Source organism: Elephantulus edwardii, unplaced genomic scaffold (genome assembly GCF_000299155.1).
Source record: "Elephantulus edwardii isolate Elephantulus edwardi_28Jun2011 unplaced genomic scaffold, EleEdw1.0 scaffold00026, whole genome shotgun sequence".
Lineage (NCBI taxonomy): Eukaryota > Metazoa > Chordata > Mammalia > Macroscelidea > Macroscelididae > Elephantulus > Elephantulus edwardii.
Genome location: NW_006399776.1, coordinates 16,921,151 through 16,944,626, shown reverse-complemented (window position 1 = coordinate 16,944,626; position 23,476 = coordinate 16,921,151). Strand labels below are relative to the sequence as shown.

The 23,476-nt window shown below is 40.8% G+C and overlaps 1 protein-coding gene across 2 annotated transcripts in view; it reads right to left on the bottom strand.

Annotated features, from left to right (window-relative positions):
* The window catches only part of RYR3 (ryanodine receptor 3), a 753,100-nt gene that overhangs the window by 48,024 nt on the left and 681,600 nt on the right, over window positions 1–23,476 (bottom strand). Inside the window, exons 68-78 of one of the 2 annotated variants that reach the window (XM_006883055.1) lie at window positions 19,780–19,867; window positions 19,594–19,686; window positions 13,422–13,436; window positions 10,511–10,681; window positions 10,154–10,213; window positions 8,054–8,185; window positions 7,481–7,593; window positions 4,500–4,596; window positions 2,778–2,884; window positions 1,883–1,934; window positions 880–939 (exon numbers count right to left, since the gene is read on the bottom strand). In XM_006883055.1, coding sequence (XP_006883117.1) covers window positions 880–939; window positions 1,883–1,934; window positions 2,778–2,884; window positions 4,500–4,596; window positions 7,481–7,593; window positions 8,054–8,185; window positions 10,154–10,213; window positions 10,511–10,681; window positions 13,422–13,436; window positions 19,594–19,686; window positions 19,780–19,867 — 988 coding nt within the window. The remainder of the gene's footprint in view (window positions 1–879; window positions 940–1,882; window positions 1,935–2,777; window positions 2,885–4,499; window positions 4,597–7,480; window positions 7,594–8,053; window positions 8,186–10,153; window positions 10,214–10,510; window positions 10,682–13,421; window positions 13,437–19,593; window positions 19,687–19,779; window positions 19,868–23,476) is intronic. The other variant, XM_006883056.1, reaches the window with a different exon arrangement.

The following is a 23,476-nucleotide window of genomic DNA, read 5'->3' as shown; positions in this document are numbered from 1 at the left end:
CACCCATTTTGAATAATATTGCATGAGTTCCTTGTTTTTCAATGCAGTGTAGCATTCCATTGTGTGAATATACCATAGCTTCTCTATCCATTTGTTTGTTGATGGGCATCTAGGTTGTTTCCAACTCATTGCTACTGTGAACAAAGCTGTGGTAACATGGGTATGCATTTACCTGCTTGGGTGGTGGTTATGGTTTCTTTGCGGTATATTCCCAGTAGTGGAATTGCTGGGTCAAATTGTATTTCGATTTGCAACTTTTTGAGAAAGCGCCATACTGCTTTCCGTAGTGGTTGCACCATTTTACATTCCCACCAACACTGAATAAGGGTTCCAGTTTCTCTGCAACCTTGCCAGCATTTGTTGTTTGCTGTTCTGTTAAGTTTTGCTATTCTTACTGGGGTGAGATGATATTTCATAGTTGTTTACTTTTCTATAAAAGGTCAAAAGTTAACTAAGATAGTTGAATTTTCAAAGAGTCAATGGTCCTGCGTGAATTTAAAATCAAAATAACTAGCACTTTACTTTTATAAGTCATCATGTAAAAACCACCCTGGATCTCCATTGTCATGATTTTTAAATTTAGGGTAAGGTAGAATTCGTAATCCTATGGCTTCTCATACTACTCTAATCGGGTAGAACTCTCCCACAAGCACAAGGCTAGGGAGGTGGTTTACTGAGTGACTAATGGTCTGTTACTCTTAGTTAGGCATTCAGACAGACAAGAGAATTACAGCTAATAAGATGGGCTTCATCAAGGAAGATATGCCAACTCAGAAATAGATGGTGGGGAGTCGTGTGTCAACATCAGTACCCACCTCTGGAGGCCCAGATTCTGGGCCATGGAGAAGGACCCCATTTTAAATTTTGTTCAAAACTTACTTCAAATGTTTTTTCCTTTTCTTCTTCTTCTTCTTCTTCATCTTCACCACTTTGGCAACTCTGGATTCCATGGAAAAGGAAGAGAAAAATAGCCAAATTAAAGGTACAACAAATAAAACTCTGCTCAGCTATGTAAGGGCAGGGGAAGACATAATTCACAGGTACCCCAGGAACCCAGCACTTTGTGAAACTAGGAACATTTGGACCACTGCAGAGCAATACTACTCTCTAAATACCATTTTACAATTACCAAGGAGTTCAGAAGAAAGGACACCAAGATCACACAATAAAAGGGATCTATCTGGTTTAGCCATAATCTGTAACCCTTCTACCTAATTAAAAGTTCTGATACAAATGGAGAAACAGGAATGATGGCTGTCTCTTTCTAGTCATAAAACCAGGAGTTAAGTAATAATACTGGGAACACTAGAGCTATAAAATCTAATGTGCCCCTTCCAATCGTGGCCTGGAGAACAGCCTGAAAAAAGAGTAGGTACCCACAGGTAGCTGTCTTTTGCCTGACCTGATAGTCTTTCACTTAAGAATGAAGAGTTTCCTGATTCACTCAGTCTTTCAGTGGACCTTACCCCTTTAGGTGACACTGAAACAACCGCTGTCGTTACACCTGCCTCTTACTGAAAACTGAGTGAGATTACTCTCTTAGGTTAATAAATGCATTCTACTTCCTCCACCTGTAGACGTATTTGATCTGTTCGGCATGTGTTAACCCCTGACTGAGACAAAGAGATTCTGGATTCCTAACTCCATTTAACTGGCTTTTGAATTGTTACGTAACCCTAGCCTCCAGCATCCACTGTTTCTGCAAAAAGGAGAGGTTTCCTTAAGGAGTTTGTAAAGCAGACTCGACTCCTCAACTCAGTCCTATGGGACATGGACTTGCCAATGACTGGAGTCTAGGTTTTGACTAAGATTCAGCAGGACAGTTTATATGTTCCTGAAGACAGAAAGGAAGGAAAACTGAGACAAAGAAACCCAGTTGTACCTTGGCCATCATGCTGGAATAGGAGGTGTACAAAGGGTCATCTTCCAATTTGCTGGAAAGGATGAAAAAAATATTTAGTAGGCTATTTTTTTTAACAAGCTCTTAAAAAAAAACCCTATAGACATATAAATTTTAAATGGTGTACACCAGAAAGCTGGACAATGACTAGGGATGACAGAAGAAAAATTGATGCCTTTGTTAGGGTGCTATAGATGAATACTGAACATACCATGGACTGCCAGGAGAACACATAAATCGGTCTTGGAGAAGGTGAAATCAAGTTTCTCCTTGGAGACTAGGATTCTGAAGCTCCATCTCTCTTTCTTTGGGCATGTGGCCAGGAGGGACCAGTCCTTGGAGAAGGACATCATGCTTGGAAGGGTGGAGGGACAGTGCAGGAGAGGAAGACCTCAGATGAGATGGATTGATACAGTAACTGGGGCAATGGGATTAGGTATGTTGGAGACAGTGAGATTAGCTCAGGATAGGGCTAAGTTTAGAGTTATTATACATAGGGTTGCTATGAGTCATGGGTGACTCGGTGGCATATATCAATAACAACAACAACATGTAGTTATAAATTATTTCTAAATCCCTTCCCCAACCCTGATTCTTAAAACCTTCTCTGAAAATGTAAATCAGCACTGGCTTGACATGTAAACCAGAGACAAAGGTTGATGTTTCATCTTCAGATTTGGTGTCTGGTGTTATGATGATAGGTTACAGTGTAGTGTTGTTTCTCTGACATTTCCTGACACTCAATGACAACGCAGTAAGCAAATTACTGACAGTAAACATGTTATTTCTTCTCCATGCACTGCCTCTGCGCGACGGTCTAGGGAAGACACAGCATGCCAGGTGCCTGGGAGAAGCAGAGCACGCTGGTGGTACTGACCTCCTCTCAGTAAGAGCATTGCGACTGAAATGGAGAATGATCTGGTGAAGTGGGTCTGGCTGCTTTTCCGTCTCCTCTTCCTCTTCCTCTTCCACCTTGGGAGATTTCTACACAAACCAACACAGCTGAACTTTAGGCAAATATCTTAGCATGTGCCATGTCAGTGCATGCGTGCAGAAAGGAGGGAAAGCGCGAGGCATAAAGAGCATCGGACTAAAGCACAAAAAGAAACCACGGTGTCATAGATTCATTTCAGGGTCGAAGCTCTAGGGTGCAAGGCATGAAATAGCTAAGTATATACATTTCCCCCCAGCCAATCAAAGGAACATCTCAATTCAAGGTTAAAAGAAAGGGAGGGGGGAAAAGCCCGGCCCCAGGGAAGGAGGTGCTGTTTCCAGTCAGCAAAAATCCCATGCAAGCTCTGGAAACCCCAGTTCAGGAAGGCAGCTCTAGAGAGTCACCCAAGAGAGTAGGTCTTCCTGGCCAGCTCTGGAGTTTCCTCCTGGAGCTCAGGGCTAGAGGTAAGGGTGGGGTAAGAGCTACCAAGCACTGGTGCCATTTTGCTTGAATACTCTTCTGGATTTCGCCTTGCAGAAGCATGTCTCTTCCCTAACTTCACTCAATTCTAAAAATTTTGTTTCTCCCAAGAGATGGTACACTGAAGCGGCTAGCCTTACAGTTTCTCCTTTCATCAAGGTTTTTTTTTTTTTTTCTCTTCTTTCTGTATTTCCTTTGGGGGAAAGGGGAACAGCAGCTCGTGCCTGGGTAAAAGTGAATATTCTAGTCGGTGCCAGAGCCAGCAGGATAGATCATATTTGGTAAATTGGTGCAAACGCCATAGGTTGAGTGAGCGGTTCAGAGGACTGTGGGGCCAAGACAGTGCTCCTGGGCAACCCCATGAGGATCATGAAACTGAGAAACTCAAGAAACCTCATGGAAAAGAATAAAAGGTACTGAGGCAAATGGAAAGAAAATGGGAGGAAAGGAAGGAACTGAAAGAAAAGGGGGAGGGATGAGGAAAGGAAAGGAAGAAAGAGAAAGTAGTAAAGGGTGAATATGAGAAACACAGGGCAGGGCTAATGTCTCGAGAGGGTAAGTGATCAGAAACGGAGAAAAAGGGAGGGAAATAGAGAAAGGGGGAAAAGAACTGAGGGCTGACCATGAACTGCAGGGTTTGTTTTCTTTCTTAACTAGGATGAGGCTCTCTAGGGCGATCTACAACGAGCTTTCTCTTGCTTGTGTGTTATTCTGAGTGGCTGTGCAGTATGAAGTCTGTGGAGAGTCAGGACATGCCAAGTTTACTGCAAATTCAACTGCAGATGTATGAGATGCAGGAAGGGGATACGGATGGGCCTTTCCCAAGGCAGAGTGACCGGCCAGGAACGCAGGCCCTGGCTGGGGAGGGTGGCCTCCTGCAACCAATGGTGCTCACAACTCAGCTTAGCATACAGCCCCCATGGCACAACTGTGCATCTAAAGAAATATTAGTCGTTAATGATGAGAATGAGGACGATGGTAAATGTATTAGCACCTCCAAGGGAAAAATTAATCCTCTGGCTCTTACAAGCATTCGTGAGTCTCCCTGATAATTTATCAAGACTGTAAATTCAAACTGATACACTTAGTTCTCGGTAAATATTTCACTGTTGTAATGCACGCACATAAGGACAAAACCCAAATCCATTCACACTCATATCTGCTCCCAGGTGAGCCAGTACTTACAGACAAATCCTGTACTAGTTTCTCTTCAAAGGAATACTCCTCTGTTTCTATCCAAAATCTCTGATAGCCATGGAGGAAGAGGTTAATAGAGCGGTGCCTGAGCGGAAGGGGTGAAAGGGAGATCAAGAGGGATCCATGGAACACCTTATTTTAGGTTAGCAATTACTGGTTAGTAAGCAAGGCAGTTGTTTTTTGTACAATTTTTATCTTCTGATTGGTCAGGGTAGCCAGCAGCAAACCAAAAATAGAAATCAGAATCCTCTAACGTGGTGGCTCCTGCGCACTTGAAGCTCCTTCAGAAAATAATGTTTAATGTAAGACGTGGCTGTGATTCTAATCAATCCTACTCTGGTCTCACATTCCACTTCTAACACAGAAGTATTTGCTTAATAAGGAAAAAGCTACTTTTTTTTTTTTTGGCTGATCACCTGTACAGAGAGCAAAGCATGGCCTCCTTACCTTGGAGAGTCTCCAAGCATCATGCTAATAAGGTGCTCCTGTTTTTATTTAAGAAGACAAAGATTTGGGGATGCTATACTCATCAAATTATCTTCTGGATTCTAGCTGTGACCCTGATGGTGGCAACACTGAGTAACTGGTATTATTTAGTTATTCGCTTTGATCCATAAATGACTTCTGGAACTATCAGCCAGTAAACAGCAGTTCAGTGTTAGCAGATGTGACGAGGGTGTGAGGAGGGTCAGACAGAAAAGGAAAGTGAAGACTAGAGCCATTAAGGTCTATTCTTGCTTGTAGAAAGCTGTATAGCTCCTTTTTCTTTCCTTAAAATCTGACCAATCAGAATTCTTTAAATAATTGTACAAGTTTCTTTTTATGATAACGTTAAATCATGGTCCAGAAAGGAGGAATGTGCAGAGAATGAGTAGGTCTCTCCAGAGATTACATTACCATTAAAACAGGTATAAGCCTGTCATATTGAGTTTTTTCATTAACCTTTTCCAGCCAAACCCGTTGAAAGGTGCTCAGGAAGAAATTATTAATTTTGTGTCTGGAGAAAAGCATACAGGTTTTCTTTTTAAAATTAGTATCAGAGAAACAGTTTCTACATAATAAAGTATATCCCTTTAGATATTTACTTCAGGAGATTCTATGCAGTTTAGATGAGCACAAGATAGGGAACAGAAGGGCTGACACCAGCTATGTTTTAAAATTCTTTTAATGTTTTTACTGAAATCCAAGATACTAACTCAAACGTAGAATATCCAGGTAATCCCTCCAAAACAACTGGGTTAGTGAGGGTCTATGTTTCATCACAAGACAGAGTGAATTCTGGATGTACAATACCCATACAGAGGTGGAGTTACTGAAGAAATAGTTAAAACATGAAAGGATGATATCTTAGGTGGATTAAGTAAAAGACTTCTTGTTTTTGAGATGCAATTCCTGCCTAGCCAGCCTGTACCTGACAGCCTGTGCTGTGAGCTGAGCTTTTCCAGAGGCAAAATTAACTCGACTTCTGTGTAGATCTCTATCACAGTAGAAAGCAAGTGCTTTTCTGACGATTGAGCACACTGATAAAAACGATAAACATTCCAAAGCATTTTCACTTTTTTTGCGTGGGTTTATGAATTTCATTTTGCTGCTAGGATATTAGAAGACTTACTGTCCATGGTCACTTTGTTTACTATTTTAGCTTTTTATTCATGAATTCTATTTGATTTTGTGGTGCCTCATCCCCTTCCAAGACATTAGTCTGTTATCGAGAGGCCTAAGGGAGCAGATGTGTGCTTCAGAGGCCATGATTCTCTACCATCTTCACAGACCCTGACCAGGAAAGCTCTGTTGGCCAGCTGCCTCTGGAAGGGTCCCCGGACATGCTGGATAAATGATGGCCAAATTATAAATCTGATGAAAGTAGAAGCAATCTTTTATCTCATATTACAAAGAAGCACATTTATTTATTCAGAAGAAATAATTTATTTAGTAGAATATATTTTTTTTCTGAAAAAATGAAGACACTTCTATCGACTTAAAAGTTGATGGAGCAGAGACTTCATAATTAATCACCAAACTAGTATACAGAACACAGTCCCAGCCTTACCCACTCCACAGAAAGTCAGAGGATGAGTATGTTGCCTGCCATATGATCAAAAATACTGAGTTAGTTTTGATGCCCACCTCTACGCCAGTCTGTCAACAATATTCTTGCATACATTAACCCAAGAACATGTGTTAATAGACATTCCAGAATAATCCTCACATATTTCTTTTACTGCAAAGTCAAAGTTAAAATATCAAGATAAAGATATCATTGCCAGATTAGCCTCCTGGAGTACCTGAAGTGAAATGCCTTTTCTTCATCATAAAAATAAGTACAATATGCTAAAAGATTCTCTAACGGTACAGTGGTTTAGTGTTTCCTGGTAACGAAAAAGTCAGAAATTCAAATCCATTAGTGGTTACATGGAAAAAACCTGGGATCCCTTTCATAAAGATAAGCACTGGAGGGAACTCTGTCCAGTGAGTTGGCATTGAGAAACAGCGACAAAGGATTCTCAAGTTACATTTCTACACCTGTTGAGTAAGCATTATCATTATTCAGTGTCAGTCAAGTGCCTGAGCAGAAAAACAAATCTTTTGGTCTGCCCATAGATTTCGAGGTAAATATTTTAGAAAACAACTCCCTCTTTAGTCAACCAAGAAGTCTATAGAGCCTCACAGAGTCCAACCTCAGCAAGGTAGAGCCTCCCAATTCTTGGTTGACTGACTTTAGAGTGAAAAAATGGAAGTTTGAGGCAGGCAGAGAGGACTAGAGAATCTCTTCTGGTATCAATTTTTCGGCTGACCTTAACTGCCCTACCAAGCCTTACACACAAAACCGGATTGCTGTGGCCTCATGGGCCAAGGACTCGAAAATCTATCCATTGGATCAGGAGTGTCAGAAATCAGCACAGCTGTGAAGAGAGACTTTATTTACCACCACCGCCTTAAAAGTCATAAGAAAATGATATTGTGATTACCTGGGTAAGTTGTAAAGAGGAGCCATTCTGAAACAGGCCACCACTGCCCGTTTCCTCTGCTTTGACAGCAGTTTGTGCCAGACTGCCTTCTTGGACCTCAAAGGTTGTTCCACCTGAGAAGACATGGAGAGGTTCATGCTAGGCTGAGCAGAGTGGTGAAAAAAAGCCCAGAGGTCTCAACTCTTGAAGAATTGTGGCTTCTCTAGCTATTACTGTGATGTGTAGGCATGTGTCACTACAACTCAGAGGGACCTTACAATCCTTTTACTATTAATAGCAAAATATCCCTAGCAATAAAAACCCAAGGTTTTATTCCTCTTCTCAACTGCTTTTGATCATCTATCATAAATGGATACAGTATCAGAAAGAGGCATTTGAGCTGACAATAGGAATTTGGGGAACACTAGAAGATGACAGAACTACAGAAAGTGCTTTTTACAAGGCATCAAGATAAAATGGAAGGAACAATCTTTGTCTAACGAGGTTACTTATAACAGGGAGCTTTGTAGATAAAAGGTTTACATTCCTCAGGACAGAACTATTGCATCACTGTTCAGGGAAGAGGATCCTTACCTGCTCCAAATGAAAGACAGCTGCTGAAATTCTCTGTACACGTTCCACTGTCTTTTCTGGATTGAAAGGTTCTTCATTCTTCAGAACATCTTTGTAGAGATTCAGCTGCCACTTTACAGCTGGGTCATCAGACTGGAATGGAAGCACACCTATGACGTGAGCAACACTTCTGCACCTCTTACAATTAAAGTGAAACAAAACAAAAGCGTCTTTTAATCCAAAAGTGGTTTTAGAGAAACCACTGAGGAAGTTGGCTCATATTACTTCTCTCACTTACTCCACTGTGTTTTAATGGAAAACCTACAGATGTTATCTGGGAATGTCTCAAGCTTTTTGCTATATCTTCTATCACTTTCTCTTTGTGCTGAATTCTAATTTCTTTTCATTAATCTTCTAACTCACAGATTCTCTTTTCAACTGTGTCTAGTCTAGATTTTGACCCATAAACTGAGTTTTATCAATGACTTCAATCATTTTAGAATTGTCATCAGGTCTTTTTCCCCTTTTTATTATTTTTTAAAATTAATTTTAATGAACGTTTACAGAGATTTTGGATTTCCATACATTCATTGTTACATTTTTCTCCCTGCCACCCCTCCCCTCAGTTTGCTCTTCTCTTTGAAAAGTAAAAGAAAAATTATTTCATTGGTATAGAATCCCTTCCCCACCCCGCCCTGAGTACACTCCATTATGCAACCTTCATTCTGGACTCTTGTCATGACCATAACACCCAATCATAGATGACTTTCACACAGTTCTCTCCCTCATCTGTTTTAATGCAGCATACATAATTTACCCAGTTTTTCTCAGTCTCACCCCAACCCTGATGTCAGTCCTGTTCTACAATAGTGGCACCACACAGCACCTGCCCTTTAGTGACTGAGATATTTCACTCAGCATAATGTTCTCCAAGGACACCCATTTTGAATAATATTGCATGAGTTCCGGGTTTTTTTTTTTAAAAACCTCATTCTTCCCCCTTAAAAAATAATGTTCAATTTTTACTTTATAGGTTCTTTTGTTATCAAAATAATTTTTAATATTTTAACCTTGTTGTTATGTGCCATGGAGTTGCCTGCACCTCACAGGGATACTATGGCTATACAACCACCACGATACCTGCTCTGTCCTGTGCCAACTTTATTATCTCTAACAACCTAACTTCATTACCTCAGTCACTGTACCAATCCATCTCGTTGATGGTCTCCCTCTCTTTTCTCCACCTCTCCACCTTTCCAAGCATGATCTCTCTTCTGTAGTTCTTAAAAGATTAAATTTTTCCTCTTCATGCATATTTATCTAATAGTTATGGCTTTCTTTTATGTATTTTGAAAAAAGTTTTTATTATCAACAAGGAATTTATTTATTGGCATCTCAGCCCATATTCTAAGGGGTAAAGACTTTCCATATTGTTTTAAGGTCTTCTTTAAGCCAATCCCTTAATCTCACTTGTTCTAGGTTAGTTTTATTAAGTTTATAGATTGACATTTGTGTACAACATGGGTAATTAAGTTCTATAGCCTTCCTCCTTTTTAGTTCTAAAAAACCCTAAGCCCTTCTCTGGTCCAGAGGACTCTATGAAACCCAACAGCATAGACTTTTTCCTCCTATTACTATGATTTAGTGTGTCTTCTTATTTCTGTACTTGAAATTTCTTTTTAATGACCCTTCCTTTTTTGGTTTTATTTTATCTACCCTTTCTATGTGTTTCAGGTGGTAATGAGGGCCTTAATTGTCAATTTAGTCCTCCCTTTTGAAGAACAATGTATCTGAGAAAAAAGTTGTTCAGACTCACAGACATGCAATAATCCCAAATCACTTTTCTCCCCCTTTCCAATTTTTACTGTGATCTCAGCAAAAGTATAGAGACTGGTACAGGAGGAGATTGACCCTCCTTCCCCGGCAGAGCATCTGGTGGATTCAAACCGTTTGCTTCTGGGATTGTAGCTGCAGCTCCTTGCCACTAGGCCACCAGAGCTCCCCTTCACTAAGACTATTTTTACAACTCATTTGAAAACATGTATGAAGTAGGTGGAAGATGACATCCCATAGCCAGAGTGAAAGCCGGCTGGGTGTTCATAGCTTTCCCTGGGACATTACCTTTTCCTGCAAGTGCAAGTTATTCCGCAGGTGTTCCTTGACCTCTTCATCCGTGTCCCTCTGAAGAAAGAGATGTTACATTTTATTCCTAGATGCCATTATGAAAATGTCAAGCAGAATAAATGGATGCTATATGGACGGTTTTGCTAGGCTAGGACAGGAGGAGGTAAATTACAGAGATTTGCCCTAAGTGGACAGTACTGACTTCCGGACTAGCTTTAAGAATGAGGGCACACTTCCTTTGTGCAACTTCACCTCTGATCCTCCGAGATCAGAGAAGCAAATCCTTAAGGGCTGTTTGCTATCACTACCACCGCCCTCACTATCATGTTCAGCCGAGGCGGATGGGGGGCTTACATAGCTGTATCGCGATTTTGCAAGGGAAATCAGCTCCTGGTCGCCTGGAGTGCACATATTCAAACCAATGGGCAGCATTTTCTTGAGTGCAGCCACAATGAGGGAGGTCTGGACAGAATACAAGTCTCCTCTCCGCTTTGTTTTCTTCCGTTCTTGGTCCTGTCCTCCAGACTAGGAGATGATGTTAAAAATAAAGAGAGAGGAGCTCAGTGATATCTCTGAAAGGAACTGGTTCATTGGAGAGGCAGCCTGTCTCCTGGTGGCCCTGTCAGTACAGCTAGAGTATCACGACATTTCAAAGGACAGTCAAAGGAGAGTTTTAAACAAAGACGAATTGATGAATTGATCTGATGGCTGTAAAAGCCCGGCCCTCCCCCTAACCCGCCTGCTGGTGCACATGCTCGCAGAACCACGTGACTAGACACACAGCACAAACACCTACATGTCCTTGCTTGCTTCCTTCTTATCGAAATGAACACATAAACTGCCATTTCTCAGAAGGGATAATTTAATCACTGACAAATGATCCCAGAAAATAACTGGGATTCTAACACTTGAGATTCCGTAAAACTGTGGAAGAGCATTTGCCACAAAAACTCAATCCATGTTTACAGGACTGGAGTTAGCGTTTTGGAGCTCCGGAATTCTATCTTACCTCTCCTCCTTCCTCAACAAGGTAGTGTAAATGAGACAGAAAAAGGAAAATTCAATGGTAGGCCTGCTTTGGGGTCTGAGTGCAAGCAGGGGAGAGGGAGAACTACGGGAAAATCTGAAGACAAAAAGAAAAATTTCCCAAGTCCATGAGCGTTCTATTTTTTGTTTGTACTTTCATCCATTTGAGAGAAGTCTTAAGGAAAAAATCCAATACGGTGATTGACCTGAATCCCAGGCAGCCAACGGAGAGCCCCCAACACCCACAATACACAGTGGGCATGAGTGAATGCAAGGAGACAAAGCACTTCACAATTTGTCTTTTGAAATTTGCTCTGAAAGAGCAAAGTTACCCTCACATAGGGCTTCTCTTAAAGGATTTTTGCCTCAGCTGTACTGGTACTTGCTAGAAATGGGCCTCCCACAACTAAGAATGAAATGAGGGTTTATGATGGTCGGGGCTCTTGTGCTCACTAAAGTGCTGCTTTCTGAAATGCTCATGGAGCATGTACAGCAGTGAGGCCGCACCACCACGGTTTATAATGACCTATGCTCCCGGCAGCTCTGGGAAGCAGAGGGGAGACCAAATATTCCTTAGAAGCAGTGTTTAAGACCTGGGACTCTTGGGCTAAGCCAGGGCAGAATTCAATTCCAGTTCTGATGGACTGGTTTTCAGAGGAAAAGAGTAAGGTCAGAAGTATACTGCCTTGGGAGTGATCTCTTTGAATCACTTTCAAAAGTATGACACAGGTTTATAATTATTGATAGACACTCTTATAGTATGTGATTTTTATCTCCAAACTTTAAGTTTGGTGCCTTTAAATGGTCGTGTCACAGAAACAGTGAAAGCAGAGTGCGGGCCAAACAAACGATGCCAGTGGTCCTATTGGCTGCAGAGGCACTTTGTACCCAGTGCCCCAAACCAGCAAGCCAGCCCCCAGCTCAGTAGGGAGGGTCACAAAAAACAGAATGAGGAGGAAGGAGCAACGAGCTTAAGAGGAGGAGACTTCCAGTGTTCCAGAACACAGCAGAAAGCTCATACCAAGGTCGTGAAAATGACATTAATAATTTACTGAGCACTTACTACTTTCCTTACAGGTTCTACCATCCAATATTGTATTCTAAGTAGTGTACTAAGGGTGAAAAAAAATTCACCTGTCGTCTAAATGACCCTTAAATCTGTCACAAATTATGGTGCCTGGGCATTTGTATATGTAGATGATGCAGTGAACAGTAATGTAGAAATGTAAAATGTCAGTGGTAAGATGCAGAAGGCAAGAGTCAACAGGCAAAACTCTTCTGTGGATATGTGATTATAGGATTTAAATTATTTCTTGCTATTTCAGTTAGTCAATCTCATATTCTAATCACAAAAGTTAAATGTTGCTTTTATGGTAAAACTCTAATGTGCCTATACTCATATAAAATTTATTTCATCCTTTTATAAATCTTGGGACATTAATAAGTCAGTGTTTAAAATGAGAACATTATGCTCAGAGAAATGGGCTCATTTTTCCAAGGTCATATAGGTAACAAGTCTGAGCCAATATCCAGACCCAAGTAAATCTACTTAACCATCGATCCATTTTCCTCTGCTGCTAAGCATCTAAGGCTGCATATGACCTGGTTCCTTAGTTATCTTCCCTCTTCCATGCCACATACATTGGGCAGAGGTTTTGGGACAATAGCAGCAGGTACCCATCAATGAATGGAAAAAGAAAATTTTCCAAATGATAACCTATAGGAATAACTCAAAAAGTTGTCTCAGTGTTTATTCTACTACATGTGTATTTTAGAAAAACACCTCATAGTTATCTGATTTCAAATCCTTGAGTTTAGCCCTTGGAAACTCTCTTGGAGTCATGGGAGCCTTGTAAAGAGGCAGAATATGCATAGTACGCACAGGACTGAGGCCACTGACAGAACATAGTCTTCTGGGTTCTCCAGCCCTGTCACTTGTCTCTATCTCTGCTAGTGTGGTGACGGCAGAGAGGGCAGCTGGGGAAGGGAGCAGAGATAGCAAGGAGACCTCAGTTAAGGCGAGGCTTGGCTGGCTTCCCCGGCTTCCCCATTCCATGTGTGGGTAGGCCTACATTCATTCTTTGTCAGGCAGTTGTTGTCCCTGGAGCAGGCCTGGGGACCTCTAGGTGGGAAAATCCGTTCTGTACTACCCCCATGGTGAGCACAGAGCAGAGGGTGGCCAGAGTCTGGCACCTCTACTACTAGGACAGAAAAGACACGTCATGCATTTGACCTGTACCTTTACTTGCATGGCCTGTGTGGAAAGACAAAAGAAAAGAAACAGGGAGAAGAGTCAGTCAGTAAAAGCAGGGGTTCAAGGCACAAGGCACCACACGTTAGTCATAGTTTGTTAGCCCTACTTTCTCAGACAACATAACACAACCATTCTGGAAGCCAATGGATATGGAGTGAAGAGTGAGTGGGGAGTTAGGATGGAGGTTATTTGAGAATTATGGATTTAAACTAGACCAAGCATCCTCCCTCTATGGGGAGAGGTGTTAACTCCTTTCCTGAGTGTGTGGAACATCAGCCAGGCAGGGTGATTTTCACACCCAGTCAACTAAAGAAATTCTTTGGATCTGAAATCTTTAGCCTTTTCATCCCCTTGTGTTCACTTCTGTAAACTATAGACAGTCATGCAGTCAAAAGCCTCAACTTGCATACCTTCTTCCTCCCACTCACCATATCTTCCCCTGAGGAAATGTTTGGCTACCAGAAATAGAGGAAAGCAGAGTCAAGGGACAATGCTTATGCTTGTGTCAAGGCAAAAAAAGTCTACTTTAAAAGTCCCCAGAACTATCCAAGATAAGTGAGGCTCATGCCACAACCCAAAAGACAGAGAATATCCTCTTTTGTGCTGTAGTTGTCTTCCCAGCAACCAAGCTGAGGCCTCTCAGTAAACCTCATATTACAGCCACTCCCGTACACCGCACATTCTAATTTCATCCTTTTCATAGCACGTGATATCTGCTAATTCAGTGCACGTGCCTAACGCTCGAAGTGTTTTAAGTAAGGTGGTAGAATGCTGTTTTTGAACTAGAACTTAAAAATATCTGTTCTTTTCAAAGGCATCTTGAGTTGCAACCCCGTGATCAAGCACTCTACTCATGATCAGCAAAAGGCTGGCAATTTGAATCCACCTAGAGGCACCATGGAAGAAAGAGCTGGCAACCTACTTCCAAAAGATAACAGCCATTGAAAACCCTAGTGAGCACAGTTCTACTCAGATACACATGGGCTCGGAATTAACTTGACAGCAACTGGCTAGGTCTGGTTAAAATAATTTTATTTCATTTTACTTAATAACAATTAGTTAATGATCAAAGAGACCATTTTAAGCATGGTACTTAAAGAACAAACATAGAATTTTAAGGTATGAGGGATCAGTGATGTCATCAGAGTTGGTGATACACTTTTTGGGGCCCCTGGACCTCCTCATGTAACAGGTCGTTCTGTTATATACTGTTCCTATATGTAGTTGAGTCAGAAACTGACTCATAGATGACCCTTGAATGGCTTTTCAGAGGCTGTAAATCACACAGGATGTGGTTTCTTTCTTCTACAGAGAAGCTGTTGGATTTGAACCAAGTGCCTTTGGGTTGGCAGCACAACTCCTTACCACTAAGCTACCAGAGTGCCTTCCTTCCTTGTGTTTATTATCAATTTTAATCATAGATAAACACATGACAAACATAGTTATAAATTACTTAAGTCGAATCTTTCTTAAAAATACTCAACTAAAATATTCATATATATATAAACAAGACAATTTTGAAAAATATTTCTCTATTGAATTATATTAACTAGGACATTATTAGTAACTGAGAGGAAACTAGTTTTTATTTTTCTCCTTTTTATCTCATGTTCAAAAAAGTCAATGATATATGATTACAAATATTAATTCTACAATATCAGAATTAAAACACCAGAAAGTTTGACAAAATCAGAGACTATAAAAAAAACCACTACCATCATTGAAAACAGCACCTGCAAATGAAATAACATGATTCAAAGCATTATTGCAATTGAGTAACAATGACTTCTGGTAATTTATAAGGTTCAAAAAGACACTGTACATTTTATATATATACATATTTGGCTTGTAAAAATGTTTTTTGTTATTATAACTAATTACAGGTTTATTATCTTACAAAAAAATACATTTTTTCCTAACACATTGTACAAAATTTTAGTTGTCACCCTTCGAGAGTGTCGCCCAGTGCAGTCTGCTGCTGTTGGGCAGTGCCTTCAGGAGACCTCACAGCAGGCTTCTGAACATGTGAAGGTCTTATCTCCACCAGATTAAGTGAAATAAAGAGAGGTCAGTCCAACATTATATATCAGAATAAGAGGTGAATTCCCAGAAGTCATTTTGCATATGTGAAAGGGTACAAGAGAAGGAAAGGGTAGGGAACAGAAGAGAAAAGATTACAGGGAAAGAAGCAAGAGAAAGAGAGGGAGGGACAGACCTGCACAAGTGCCAGAATACGGACAGTAAGAAGAAGGGAGCTACGGCAGAGGGTGATGGGAGACAGGACCACAAGCAACAGGAAGGTGAGAGCAAGAGGAAAACTCACACGTTTAACAGAGCACCCTTGAAAAACTCAAATATAAGGTTATCTCCTAAAATATTATCTGTCATTTTTCTATACACTGAAATCATGCTCCATGGGACATAGTGGTATTAAACGATGAGGAATGTAAATATTTCTTGTATCACAATGCTCTTATTTTATTGGGTTTTTTTTTTAACCTTGGTAAAGGAACTGGCATTTCTCAAGCTAGCCATGTTCTAACTTACCATTCCCTTCCGAGGAAGCTGCTGCCATTTTTCCAGAAAACAAAACAAGTTTTAAAACAAAACAAAACAAAAACACTTGCTCAACTTAGTTACTCAGATGAACTCATATTTGCATTTGAAAACTGGTATTATATAAACAAAATCTATGATAAGCTCCCCAACCAATCTGCTTAAACTACTAGAAAGACAGCTTCTCTTAGACTGACCTTCAATTAGTTAAATATGAATGACTTTGCCTGCTGTATATTTTCTCCCTTTTCTTTTCACAACGGCACATGCAATGTGGGCATGCAGCATTCATGTACACATACCTCCACATAAGCTGCCATATGTACTAATGCCAATATTATACAACATCAGAATTCAATCAAGAGTGGAGATAAAAGCAAGCACAGGTGACATAAGACCATTTGGATCAGGCAGCAGAGAGACCACTTAACTGCAGAAAGCAAAGGCAATGGGATTCAACTGTATAAAGGAAAACTATTCTTTTTCCTGGTCACTCAGTATTAGATCTGTATTACACAATGACCACAAATGGCTATGACACTTGCTATTTATTGGCTGCATGGTTGAAAGAATCCCTTTCATTAACTCAATATTATCTGTCCTAAAGATCTTGCTCAAAACTTACTTTTAAACAAAGAATCCTAGCAAATGTGAGAAAGGTCAGCTAAGTAACTCAAATCTTTTCTACAAATGGGGGCACAGAAATGTGGGACTAATGCAAGATCATTTCTCCAGTCAGCAAATGGGCAATGGGTGGGATGTAGCTTCTTTACAGCCTCTAGCCTTATTCACTACTGCAATCTTTCTCAACTGAGGCAAAAGGAAGATTACATGTGGTAATATCTGGGCAAACCATTACATTGCTATCTGATCCTATCCCATACAACTTAGAAAAAGGAATGACTTAAGTGACAATGGAAATGTAATTGTAATAATTTGTTCCTACAGACTAACTTCACCAACAAGGAATGATTCTGTCCTCTGAGGAAAAGTAGCAATCCTCAGACAAAACAAACATACTGTTTCCCTCATAGAGTGATTTAAATGGACCACAAGTTAGGTTAGTTTGTTAGTAGATTAGTTTTGAAATGTCATTCTTATCACCTTATCTCTTTCAAATGTAAACCCAAGGACCTTGGGCATCCTTCATTCCCAGAAGGTTAAGGTGCCTCTGCCATTTCTGCTCATTTGGGATCCAAATACTTCTATCAGAGTCTTATCCATTGCTTTACTACCATTCCCTGATGAAAACAATGCATGTTAGCTGGTTCATTCCTTAAACCAATGGATCGACCTCAAATTGAAAATAGGATGAAATCTGTTTGGGATTTACTGACTTTCTGTAGTGAGGTAGGTTATCAGAGACCCTGTGGTGGTTAAAAGAAGACCTTGCATAAAAGAACAAAGATAAGCTAGATATTCCAGTGAGCGATGTTCCAGTAAGCAGGACACTGAACTTTATACACTTAAATGGAAAAATGAAAAAGTAAAGAGATCTGCCATAAGGTTCCTTTGTAGCAAATACTTCTTGAATGTGAATATGTACTCTTGATCTGTTTTGTATGTGTGTGCTTTTAAGCAATCTAATTTTATTAAGCAGTATATATCAGATTCTAAATTCTAAGAAGCAATTTTTGGCTGCCTGAATGAGAGTTAATGTTAACATCATCAAAAGAGGAATGGAACGTGAAGTTTCAAGTGTGGAAACTTTCCTTTTAGGTGTCATTCCAGCACCTTGTCTATAGCTCTGCGTACATGGGTCTATCACAAATGAATCTTTGGAAAGATGTCCCTATGCCCTTCACTGTGAGCTTGTGGTCCTCATCTTTATGGAGCTGAATTCACTCCTGAGGGTCCCCACACACATCTAACCTTCATGTTCCTCAAGAGCAGCACTGTACCAGCAATAAGAGAGATGCATATCTTAAGTATTATCATATGTCAGACCTCTTTGATACATACAGTCAACCCTCATCGAAGCACACTTCTCAGTGGAAGAAAGTAAAATATGAGCCATAACAGCTGGTAACAAAAATCATGTTTATGTAGACTTTACTTTTATATGAATACTCATGTTTGCTTGGCTCCATAATTAACACTCTTGGCACCAGCAGCCAGGAAATTAAAAGACGTATTGGAGGCAAGGATTCTGGGGCTTCGTCTGACATACTTTGGACATGTTGCCAGGAGGGATGGGTCCTTGGAGAGGGACATCATGCTTGGGAGGGTGGAGGGACAGCGCAGGAGGGGAAGACCCTCTATGAGAGGGATTGATTCGGTGACTGGGGTAATCGGGATGGGTGTGTTGGAGGCAGTGCGGTTGGCACAGGATAGAGCAGGGTTTAGGGCTGTTGTGCATAGGGTCGCTATGAGTCGAACGACTCGACGGCACATAACAACAACAACAACAACATTGTGTCTGCTGTAAGAGATGGCTCAAAAGTACTGAAGAGCAACAATGTCAGTATGGAGACTAAGGTGCGCCCGATCCAGGTCATGATCTTTGCAATCACTTGCTATGCATCAGAAAGATGGACAATGACTAGGGATGATAGAAAGAGAATTGATGCCTTTGAGCTGTGGTGTTGCAGAAGAGAACTGAATATACCATGGACTGCTAAGAGAATGAACAGGTTTATCCTAGAGAGGGAGAAACTAGGCTGCTCCTTGGCGGCAAGGATTCTGAAGCTTTGTCTGACATACTATGGACATGTTGCAAGGGGAGGGACCAGTCCTTGGAGAGGGATGTCATACTTGGGAGGGTGGAGGGACAGCGCAGGAGGGGAAGACCCTCTATGAGGTGGATTGATTCAGTGATGGGGTAATGAGGGTAGGTCTGTCAGAAACAGTGAGATTGCCATAGGATAAAGTAGGGTTTAGGGCTATTGTACAGAAGGTGGCTTGAGTCATAGGTGACTCAATGGCACATAACAACAACATTGTGTGGAACTTATTTAGGGGACACTTGGAGGCCAACTTTCCCCTCTAATATTTCTTCTTATACCTCTCCACATATGCTACTCTTCTATTTTTCCAGACAGAAGTCCAGGATGCCCTCTTTCAAACATTTCCTGCAGGGAGATGAACAAATCTTTTGCGTTTTTAAGGGCAATTAAAGTGGCAAATAAACTTAAGGCATTGAAAGGTTGGTTGTGCTGAAATAAAACAGCTACTCACTCATTGTTCTAGATAGGAGGAAAGAAAGCATGACACAGGAGTTTATGCTACTGAAATGTTCAAAGCCACCAAAAGGTGGCTCTCGGCATGTGCATTATTTGAGATTCACTACACAGGAGGTAATTATATTTTAAACTCACTAAGAGCAGCTTTTGTTTTGGAGACCTCTCAAATGCCTTAAGGCAAGCCTTGCAATAGAAAACATTTTGACAAGCAGCTATTTATTCATCAACTCTGAAGACCATGCTTATTTGAGCGCACTTTCTTCTGGCTCATTCATAAAGGAACAACAATGGATACTGTTGGCTATTGTGGTTTGACCTAAGTGCAGTAAAGAGCAAATTTTGGCAACCATGAGAAAGAACTGAGTTACAGCTTAAGCCAAGGTTCAAGAGTCTTTGGAGTTAGACTTCTAAGAACTTACTTTAGACATCTTGCTTTTGCTGTCTCCAGTTAAAAATGCCAAATTATTAATTTCATTCTGAATCACAAAATTTTGTTCTTCCCTCTTGAAGTTCTAAGGGAGGGGGGGAATAGAAAAAGAAAATATTACCACAGTGTTTTCTGAGGCCTCTAAATCTCTAAATCCAGGACCTACATGTGTCCTTACATGAGATTTGCACCACAAGATGAAGACCTCTGCCACCATGCGGAAAAGCTGGTCAGAATCAGCATCGGGGCTTTTGAGCCAGTTAGATCTGGATTGAAAAGATATAAAATTCAATAATTATTAAAACCTTCACAGCCTAAATTTATACTCTCCTTATGCAGGAGACTAACATTCCTCACATGCTTGGGTTTAGACATATAAATTGATAAAGCTCTTTTGGAAAAAAATTATAATAGTAATTTACATTTTTCCAAACAATTCAAAGATTATCTTAGCAAACACAAGTTCAGAATCAACATTTCAAAATTGTCAAATGTAACTTTTTTCATCTTAAAATTTAGGAATTGGTTGAGACAGACTTCCTTTAAGGCTAATAAGCATTCAACAGTCACATCTAATCTTGTTAAGGAGACAAATTTAAGCTTCAGAAATTATGAGCACATTAAAAAATTCGTACTTCAGTCACCCCGGCCCCCAATACGGTCTACAAATAAAAGTTGGAGGGCAGTATGTTTTTCATTTTGATTTGGAGTATATGTTGTTGCTAGGTGCCATCAAGTTTACAACTCACAGAGACCCTAAGAACAACAAATCTGAACTAGGCCCTCTCCTGCACCATCTTCACCATCTATGATATGCTGAAGCCCACTGCTATAGACTTAGATGTGTCAATCTATCTTTTTGAGAGTCATCCTATTTTTCTCTGACCTGCCACCTTTCCCAGGATCATGTCCTTTTTCCAAAGATGGGCTCCTCCTCACAACATGCCTAGAGTCTGTGAGATGAAGTTCTACCAGCCTTGCCTTTAAGGAGAGCCTTGGTTCAGTTTCTCCAAGACAGAGTTGTTTGTTCTATTAGCAGCTCATGAAATGTTCAGTACTTTTCTCCAAGACAATAATTCAAAGGTATTGATTCTTCTTCTAGCACCCTTATTCACTGGCCAACTTTCAGATGCTTAGGAAGCAACTGAAACCATGATATAAATCAGGAGCACGTTAGTCATTAAACTGACATCACTGCTCCGTAGTACTTTGGAGAGATCCCTGACAGCAGGTTTTCCCAAAGTAACAGATATTTTTATTTCCTCACTGCTGCTGTGATTGTGGATCCAAGTAAAATAAAATCCCTGACAACTTCAATCTTTTCTTCATCTACTGGTCTGGGGGGGAGGGTGTGTGTAGATTTTTTTGGCTTTTGATGTTGAGTTGTTGTTGTCATTGTTAAGTGCTGTCAAGTCGCAAGCGACTTGGTGTTGAGACGTAATCTATATTGAAGGCTGTATTCTTTGATCATTTGCAGGAGATGTTTCAAGCCTCCTTCACTTTCAGCAACCAAGCACTGTTGTGTCATCTGCAAAAAATGCTGGTTGTTGATGAATATTCTTCCAATCTTTTCTTTTTTCAAGTTCTCAAACAAGTATTCTTTTTTCCCCCTAAAAAGAGTACCAGGTACAATTTTTTTTACTGTTAATTTTCAAGTTTCAGCAAATGCTTGTTCCCCTCAGCCCAGCCCCAGGAGTGAGTACTGAGACTGGATTGGAGTCTGGTGTGGAGAACTGGGTAGATGGGAACCACATAATTGAGTTTGAGGGGTGCCCCTCACCCCAGTTGAGGTAGGTGGGTCAGAGTCTGGCCAGGTGAGAGGAGGCACCCCATCCTTAACCCTGACTCTGCTCCTTGGATACCTTCCTCAGTCAGGACCCCAATGCAAGGAGATCTAGGCAGGGGGGGAGGGACAGCTGGAGTGTAGAGCCCTAGGTGTATTCTTCCAATCTTAATGCTTCATTCTTCTTCGTATAGTCCAGCTTCTCCTATGATTTGTTTGCAGCATACAAACTGAATAGGTATGGAGAGAGGATACAACTCTGATGCACACCTTTCCTGATTTTAAACAATGCAGTGTTTCCTTGTCCTGATAGGGCAACTGCTTTTTCATCTATGTATAGGTTTTGCATAAGCTCAGTTACGTGTCTTGAAAGCTCCATTTTTCCCAGTGTTAGCCATAATCGTTATGACCCACAGAGAGCCAAACACCTTTGCAGATAGGTAGTTCCTATGCCTTCAGGGTTTCCCCATAAAAAGGGCATATTTCATCACTTAAGAAAGAGAGATGATTAGGCTATTTTACACTCTATCTCAACTCTCATTGTTATTGAACAGGAACTGACCTTTGACTGACCCTCCAGCAAATTTTTGGAGGCTGTAAATAAATCACATTTGTTGGAAACAAGAGTGGAATCCACTTCCTAAACAACTTGCCTCTGGAAACTCTATGAACTTTGATAAATGCCGATAGTTATAGAGGGGCTTCAGGCCTTTTGTTCATAGGGTTGCTATAAGTTGTGCTCGACTCAAAGGGAATCAACAACACAACAAATTGCATGTGAGGAGACTGGCGATCTTTCTCCCCAGGAGCAGTCTTCTACCTTAGATAATCTTTCCTTTATATAGTGGACTATGCTGATTGTCTACTCAGTACTCCCTATCCTATATTTCCTTAGTTACAACATTTTATTTTATTCAGGGTGGCCCTGTATCCTACTAGTGGTCACATTACTCAGCCTTACTTGGTTCTAGGTATGTTGCTATTATTTTTATTTACATCTAGCTTGCTCTCCCGCTTAGTGGCCCCTACAAAGCACAGAATGAAACTCTGTGCTATCTTCACAATCACTGTCCATCCAATTCTGGACGGTAATCCTCTTTTTTGTTGACCCTTTGCTTTTCCAAGCATGATGTCCTTTCCCAGAGGACGGCTTCTCCTAATAACATGCCCAATGTATGTGAGGTGAGCCATAAATAATACTTCTGGCCAGTAACTAGTTTTGGTCCATAAGGTGAAAGTAGAAGTTGTTGGATTGGTCTTCTGGCAAAACTCTTTAAAAGGAGATCAAATACATGAGAGGAACCCATTTTTCCTTTTCCCTTCTACATGCGAACTCCTGCCTGAAATGAAGCTATGATGGCTAGGACTCCAATTAACCCTATTTTCCCAGAAGGTCACCCTCAATATGAAGCTCATGTTGAAGAAGGAAAGTCAGGAGCGAGGATCTCAATGAGGAGCAGCCACAATGTTTCTAGATGGCTGTCTTTGGACTTCCTTTATACGTGAGGCTAAAGTTTGAACTTGTTTAAGCCACTGTAAACAGGTCTCCATGACTAACATCCAATGCACCTCTAATTTGAGGCCTGAGGTTAGTAATGCATTCTAATTCTGTTCATATTGATTTTTCAGCAGGTTGGTGGTGTTTTTTTTTTCTCCAGGTCAGATGTCCAGTTGTATCAGAACTTCCAGCTGCTGATTTCTTTAATGCTTTATTTTAAATATGTTTTGCAAGTTTTAAATGAGTGTTCTATGCCTTGAGAAAGGGCAAGGGATCCTATTCTTCCAAGGAAAAGCACAGTCACAAGAAATGGGTAACAAAAGGTCTGAAAACAACACTCGGGGTAACACACATTTTCTCACAAGAGGAAAAAGAGGATTTTGATCCCTTTGCCTTTATGTAGGAGTGAATTTTCACTAGACACATTTTGCTTTGGATGTTGTTGTTGTTGTTGTTATGTGCCGTCGAGTTGTTTGCGACTCATGGAGACCCTACGCACAACAGCCCTAAACCCTGCTCTATCCTGCGCCAACCGCACTGCCTCTGACACACCCATCCCGATTACCCCAGTCACCGAATCAATCCATCTCATAG